This window comes from Teleopsis dalmanni, chromosome 1 (assembly GCF_002237135.1).
Source record: "Teleopsis dalmanni isolate 2A chromosome 1, ASM223713v2, whole genome shotgun sequence".
In the NCBI taxonomy this organism is placed as follows: Eukaryota; Metazoa; Arthropoda; class Insecta; order Diptera; family Diopsidae; genus Teleopsis; species Teleopsis dalmanni.
The window spans coordinates 218,703,278-218,710,759 of record NC_051846.1 but is presented as its reverse complement, the minus strand read 5'-3'; the positions used below and the strand labels follow the sequence as shown (position 1 = coordinate 218,710,759).

At 33.3% G+C, this 7,482-nt stretch overlaps 1 protein-coding gene across 1 annotated transcript; it reads right to left on the bottom strand.

Annotated features, from left to right (window-relative positions):
• Positions 1-2,325: 2,325 nt before the first annotated feature.
• LOC119667349 lies at positions 2,326-2,688 on the bottom strand. The gene has a single exon (XM_038076639.1). It carries the CDS (start codon positions 2,686-2,688, stop codon positions 2,326-2,328), a length of 363 nt encoding a protein of 120 aa, XP_037932567.1.
• Between the last annotated feature and the right edge of the window lie 4,794 nt (positions 2,689-7,482).

The following is a 7,482-nucleotide window of genomic DNA, read 5'->3' as shown; positions in this document are numbered from 1 at the left end:
GTCAAAACCCAAGAAACCGAGCAAAAGTCGCTCGAAAATTAAAATTATGCTCACTGTTTTTTTCGACTACCGCGGTGTTGTTGTTGTTCATTACGAATTTTTGCCAGAGCATTCTACCATCAATAAAAAATATTACCTCGGCGTTATGCGGCATTTGCGTGAGTCCATCCGTAAGAAAAGACTAGATTTATAGAAAGCCAACAATTGGATTCTTCATCACGACAATGCTCCATCACACACGGCTCTTGTTGCACGCGATTTTTTGATCAAACACGGCATCACTATCATCGCTTAGCCACCATATTCACCAGATCTGGATCCGTGCGACTTTTTCCTGTTCCTGAAACTCAAGTTGCCCTTTCGTGGTAAGCGTTTGGAGTCGATTCAATCAGTAAAAGAGAATTCGCTGAAGGAACTAAAAGCCATACCTTCACGGGCCTACGAAAAGTGTAAGATTGGGAAGATTGGATAAAGCGTTGGCATATGTGTATAGCTTCAGACGGAGCATATTTTGAAGGAGATAAAATAAATTTGGAATAAAATTTAAATTTGTGAAGAAGACAGAGAAAAAACGGCAAGTTCTCTTTGGACTTAGTTTTTTCATACTATATACGACAACATTTGCATTGGATCCGAGGACGTGCAATATGTGTTCGTCACTCTACAACGCCTACAGAAACATCATCTAAAAAAAACATCACGAAATGTGTATTCGCGCAAGAAGAAGTAATTTTCCTCAGTCATCACATTAATCACAAAGCAATCCGTCCACCAGACACAGAAATTAAGACGATTACAAATTTTCCAAAACTAAGCGTGGTACATAAGCTATGTCGATTCATTGCAATCATAAATGTTTATCGCCGAAATTCAGGGACGACTCCAAACCTAATAAAACGCAACAAGAAATGGGATAAAGCAGTTATCAAATGACCGTGGATGCTGACAACGCATTTTCGGAATACTAAGCAGCCTTAATTACTGCAATAACAATCTTACATCCAATTCCAGATGCAAATCTCGTGCTCCACGTTGATGCTAGTAACTCAGCAGTTGGTGATGCACTGAATCAAATCAACAATGGACAAATCGAGCGCTTATGATTTTACTCCAAGCGGTTGACAAACACCCAAGTCAAATATAGCACGTACGACTGAGAATTGTGCGCAATTTATGAAGCAGTCAAATATTTTAAATACGCAATAGACGGCAGACGTTGTAGGTATATTCACATTTGGATTGGAATAGTGTTGTGTCCTCAAATGTATACAACATATTTTTAATTTAATACATACATAATTGGACACATAGTGCCAGACAAACCACCATCATACAGAAAGCACTCTGCTATGGCACAACATGACTAAAGACATTGCTGAGCAATTTAAATCATGTCTTCCGTATCAACGAGCGAAAGTCACACAACACAACAGATCAGCACTTTCAAACTTTGCAATACCAAGCAGGCGGTTTGCCGTAATTCACATTGACCTCATTGTGACTCTACCAACGTCAAACGGTTACCAATATTGTCTAACATATATCGATCGGTTTGCCAGATGACCAGCTATAATCTCCATGGAGAACATACTTGCTAACAAGGTGGCCACTGCACTTATCAATAGTTGGATCACTCACCTTGGCGTCCTGAGACAGATCGTAACAGATCAAGGAAGGCAGTTCAAATCAACACTATTCAACGATCTAGCGAAACACAAGGATGCCAACCATATTCGAACTAGTCCACGGCACCAACTCTAAAAACTTTGATCATATTAGCACTTTGGAATACTTTCAAAGAAGACCTCAAAGCAACCCCAACAGAGATGGTATACGGGACAACTATACGGCTCCCAAACGATTTCTTGAAGCACAATAAGAGTGACAAAACCGATCACAAATTTGTAGAGAACATGAAGCAGATGATGTCTGAAATACGACCGGTCCCCACTTCAAACCACTCAAACAAAAAGGTATTCGTACAGAAGAAGCTGCAACACGCTGCACAGGATGATACTGTCTGCCCACTATTGAAAACATCTGCTTAAGTGTGCTTTTAAACTTCTAAATTCTGACTATGAATCATTTTCTTTGTAGTAAATATATAGCTCACTTGGAGCTGTAAGGATTTCATTCTCTTTTAATATATTTGAATTGCACAATTCACAATTAATTTTATGCAATATCTTGTGAGCAACGTAATATCTAATAAAAAGTATCTAATTGACAACCATTCGACATTAATAATTTTATACAAAGGCAAGTGTTTAAGTATTACATTAAAATCATCAAATACGGGTTCTTATATCGAACACAAGGACAAATTTAAGCGAACATCAAATGTTCAAAATTTTGTTTTATTTCGGCAACTGAAGGATTTCTATTATTTCCACCCTTTTTCTTAACTAATTGGAAAAAGTTTTCTATTCGATCCTGATTTAGGGTTTTAGTTCTTAGAAAAAATGTATCTCTTTGCAAAACTTCATTGGACAAGGTTATTACAGCATTTATTGTTGTTATCATACCATCAATAAAATGAACTTTTTTATGTGGAAAAGAAGTGTTTTTCAAATAATCTACGAATGCCTTCAAATAATCATAAGGCGTATTACCAATCAGTATAACTGATGGATAATAATTATCCCCATAAAGTGTTTCACTATTCATGCAATCAAAATTTTTGTCCATATTAGGAATAAAATTGGTGGTGGATATAAAAACTTAGTTTGAAACTTTTTTGAATCTTACGTTTTCAGCAAAAGCTCTAATTGCGGCTTGTACAATATGATTAAAAACTTATGTTGCAGTTTTGATCCTCATCTTTTCAAACCAGGACGGATACACATGGTGTCTTGTAAGCGTCCGACACATTTTTGTCATATGTTTCTTTCATCATACTCGTATATGTATCACTTTAAAACTAACAGTTCCGTCTAGCGTTTCCAAATCGTTTTCCATTACTCTATTTCTTAAGGATTTTATCAAATGAGGGAAATCAAACATAAAATAGATTTTTCCATCATTGTGAACAATAAAAGGTTGATCTAGTACTATATTTGCCAGAGTTTCTCCGTTTAATCCATTTTCAGATACAATAAATAAAAACTAATCTCCAATTAGAGAAAATCCTTTTTATTACGAAAACACAAACTTCTTTTGCTAATTTAGGAGATCTGAAGTATCCGTTATTTTTAACGCCATCAATTAGATCTAAATTTTTTGTTCTACAATCTAGACTTGTTGTTTCGTTCTGTTTTATTTTGCTTTGTTTAAAAATTGATTTAAAAATGCATGATTTTATTTTGCAGTATGTTTGTTGCTTATTTGCTGGGGCGTGTTCAAAATAATACCGATTAGTTTACCTTCTGCTCAAAAAATAGTCGGATTTTGTGAACAAAACACACAAATTTAAATTTTATTCCAAATTTATTTTATCTCCTTCAAAATCTCCTTCTGAAGCGATACACATATGCCAACGCTTAATCCAATCTTCCCAATCTTTCACTTTTCGTAGGCCCGTGAAGGTATGGCTTTTGGTTCCTTCAGCGAATTCTCTTTTCAATTGAATTCAATCGAGTCAAAACGCTTACCACGAAGGGGCAATTTGAGTTTCGGGACAGGAAAAAGTCGCACGGATCCAGATCTGGCGTATATGGTGCCTGAGCACTGACAGTGGTGCCGTGTTTGATCAAAAAATCGCGTACAACAAAAATTTTCCATAGTAAAAATCGCTAAATGCACTTGAGGTAGTCTCACATTAACAGCTGATGTAAACAAACTAATTGACAGATTGCGCTAAAATTTGTACCATATGTCAAGAAAAGGGGTACCAACATAACAAAAAAAATGGACCTTTTGAAAAAGGTCTATTACTTAAGGAGTAGTTAACAAAATCCAGGTCCTTTTGAGCAGAAAAAATAAAATATATAATTGATATGTAAATGGGTTTATGTATCAAATATTTAATATCACTGTAATTTGTTGCATTTGAATAGTTTGAATTTAATGTCATCTGTTTACTATTGAAATTTAAACAAAGAAAAGCTCTATAATTAGAACTTCTTGTCACATAAAAACTCTTCTTGTGCTTTAAGTAACTTGTGCCAATGTAAACGACAACATCTTAAAGTTGCACATGTAACTTACTTGAGTAAACAGTGAAAACAAGGTCCTTAAATATTTGCATAGGCTGTATATCAGGAAAACTAATATTTAGAAAAGTATGCACAATTCTTTATCTATATCAAATCTATTGGTATTAATGTAACTTTTTAATAAAACTCGTTAACCTTGGAATATATCTTTGCTATTTGTATTCATTTTTTACTGAATTCTCATATATACAAAACTAGATCACTTGATTGCTTACTACATTTTTTTAGAACTTATATCTGAAGAATATTTGAATATTATATTTTTCGCAGAATGAAATACAATTTTTGACGTTCATTTTATTTCCAAATTTATTTTAGGTTTTAGGGACCGAAGGTTTTAGAACAAAAAAAATAGTTAAATAAATATCGTTTTCAACCCCTGACCAAAACCCATGGCCATAATCGAAATATTTTAAAATTATTAATTTGGCATTAGATATTACAAATTATATTAAGCATATCATAACTATTTACTTTATATTAGGAAATTCATAACATCAGTTGTAATATTAATAAAAAAATAAAGTGTTGTAGAATGTTCTAAAATATGTCAATAAATTTTGTTTCTGCGACATTCATTACTTTGATGTAGGACTTTTTATAAAATGCGGTCCCTTCTTCAGCCCACGTAAACCAAACCGCTAAGTATCTACCATAAATCCAAATGCAGTAACCCCACGATGTATGTATTTTTGTGACAGTGTGTACATAAACGTGAACGTGCATGTGTGTTTTATTGAACACACTTGACACCCACGTGTCACATTGAGAACGCACAAAACCAGAAAATTTCTCTGAAGTTTACCTCAACATTTACCTAAACCTAAGTATATTCAAGTGAAGGGCTTACAAGTAGCGCCTATAGAAGAAACAATATGCTTGAATAAAAGGAAGTTTTAGATTTAAATTTGTCAGCTCTGGCAGAAGTTCCGCTTCAATGTGCACGCATATGTCTGCGTTTCACACCTTTGTTGCTGGGAGTCCTTTGGTTTAGTGCCATATTTGTAAATGGCTTCATTAACCCACGCGTTCCTATCAGTTTAACGCACTGGCAATTTTGTTGTCTGGGCTAAAGGCGATGAATAATTTCGTGATAAAGCTTTGTGCTGCCACAATGACAAATATGAGATAAACGCAAATACACATTCAGTGTGTATATCTCTATATCCGCCACTCAGTACGTATGAGCACAGACAAGAACGTCTGAACATCTGCAATTATGAAATGCTCCAATACCTTCTATGTCAATTTTGTTTCCGCAAACTTTTTAATGCGATTTAATTATTTAATTATTCGTTTAATTATTTAACATGAAACAAAAGGTGTAAATTTATTTGTTTCACCTTTTCGTTTATGCTATAAGCAAAGAACTTTAAAGTGAATAAGAAGCAGAGCTTACAAAAAATTATTAATTGACTACTAAATCATATTATTTTACTTAAAAAATTCATTGGAAATTTTGATTCTACAAAAAGAAATATTTTTCGTTTTTTAGAAAAATTTTATTTACTTAAATAATTGATTATATCAATTTAAATAACCTGAATAAAACACTACCAATATGTCGAGCTCTAATGTAAAATATATATACATAAATATATACATATATACGAAGAGTGAAATCTTACATTTTTTGTATTAATTCATCAAAACGTTCGAATGAAATATTACATCAACACTCTTTCACACTTGATGGCGAAGAAATATAAAAAACAATTGTCTACCAATGGATTAATTTAATCATACCTTTCAATAGCTTATACACAAATACATAAATGTAATAAACTCAAATAACAAATCGGTTATTATAGCGGCAAACACTCATACCTTCCATAATATCTAAAAGTATGAAAACAATCATTAATACACAGCAGAAGAAAAAGTTTCTGAACGCAGAGCACAACACTTGACCATAGCAAAAACACAGTTGCACCAGTAACGATATCTTTATACCAGATTAAATCCAATATTTAATCTGCCACAACCAAGCCTAAAGTAATGACATTAAAGAGAAAGAACTAATTCTAAAACTGCTAACTGTACTTTGGAATAAGAACGTGGATGCGGCAAGCAAGGGACCTAATATAATGGTTACTGATATAAACTCCTTCGGGGAAGACTCAACGATTCACATAATGAAAATACTAAAATGAAGGAATTTGAACTTAAACTGAAAAAACGCAACCGATTCAGCTAGAACAGAACAGAATAACGCATATTACAATTTTCCAGTATAAAAGATGTGACGAAAAAACAATCGACAGACCTCAAAACTTCAAGCATGCAATCACTCCTCATCACTAGCGCTGGTAGAGATTTACAACAAAATGTACAAAGGTATACATTTTACTTCAAACAGACAATCAGCATCATAACATCATTTCACTAGTGCTGATTGAAGCTAAGGAAATATTCATTTCCTTAGCCTTAGCTTATTCATTTCTTATACAAAAGATAATAAACGCGGTAACAATTCACATTTCTATCGCAAATCCATTTTGCACGACTAAGAAATTTAGATTTCTTCAGCAAACATTGCCAATGTAATATGAACTTCCAATTCTGAGGTAAAATCCATTGCAGGAAAAATAAATGGAAGAGATCTCTTTGTTCCATTGCTCCGGAAAAATAAATATATTGTAGGACGGAACTTGGATCCAGCGAGCTAAGCCCAGGCGTACAAAGGTTCGTTACAGCACTAAATACATAGCTTGTAATTTAGTATTGTTATAAGGTAATATTGTTGAACAGTTATTATTAGAAATCCTTTGAATACCACTACATTTATTTATGAAAAATGAACTATATCAAAATATCAGGCCGTCAGTGAGGCAAAAAAACAAAAAATTTATGACCGCAAAGATAGTAAGTATCGATAAAAAAGCTAATTGAGAAAAACTTTTCGAAACAATGGAATTTACAATGAAGAATACTCGTCATGAATGAATAAATATTCTAGCGTAATGATATTTGATATAACATAATAAAGTGGGTACAGACAAAATGCAGATATAACGGAAGACATTACAAATACAATAAAAATAAAATATAGGTTAGTGACAATGTACTAATGAAAGGTTTGGATTTGCACGGAAGGATAGGGACGTTATAAAACTACGAAACTTTAACCAAATGGCCAATATTCAGTAAATATTATTTAGGAATTTTCATACACAGAAATGCATTATGGAAGCATAGAGTCTGCTGCAAAGAACTGCAATGAGTATTCAACACTCAAATCAACTCGAATCATTGACTACGTTTCATTCTTATAATGATTTATTCTCTGTTCATATGATATTCATAAACACCGACATTCGACACAAAA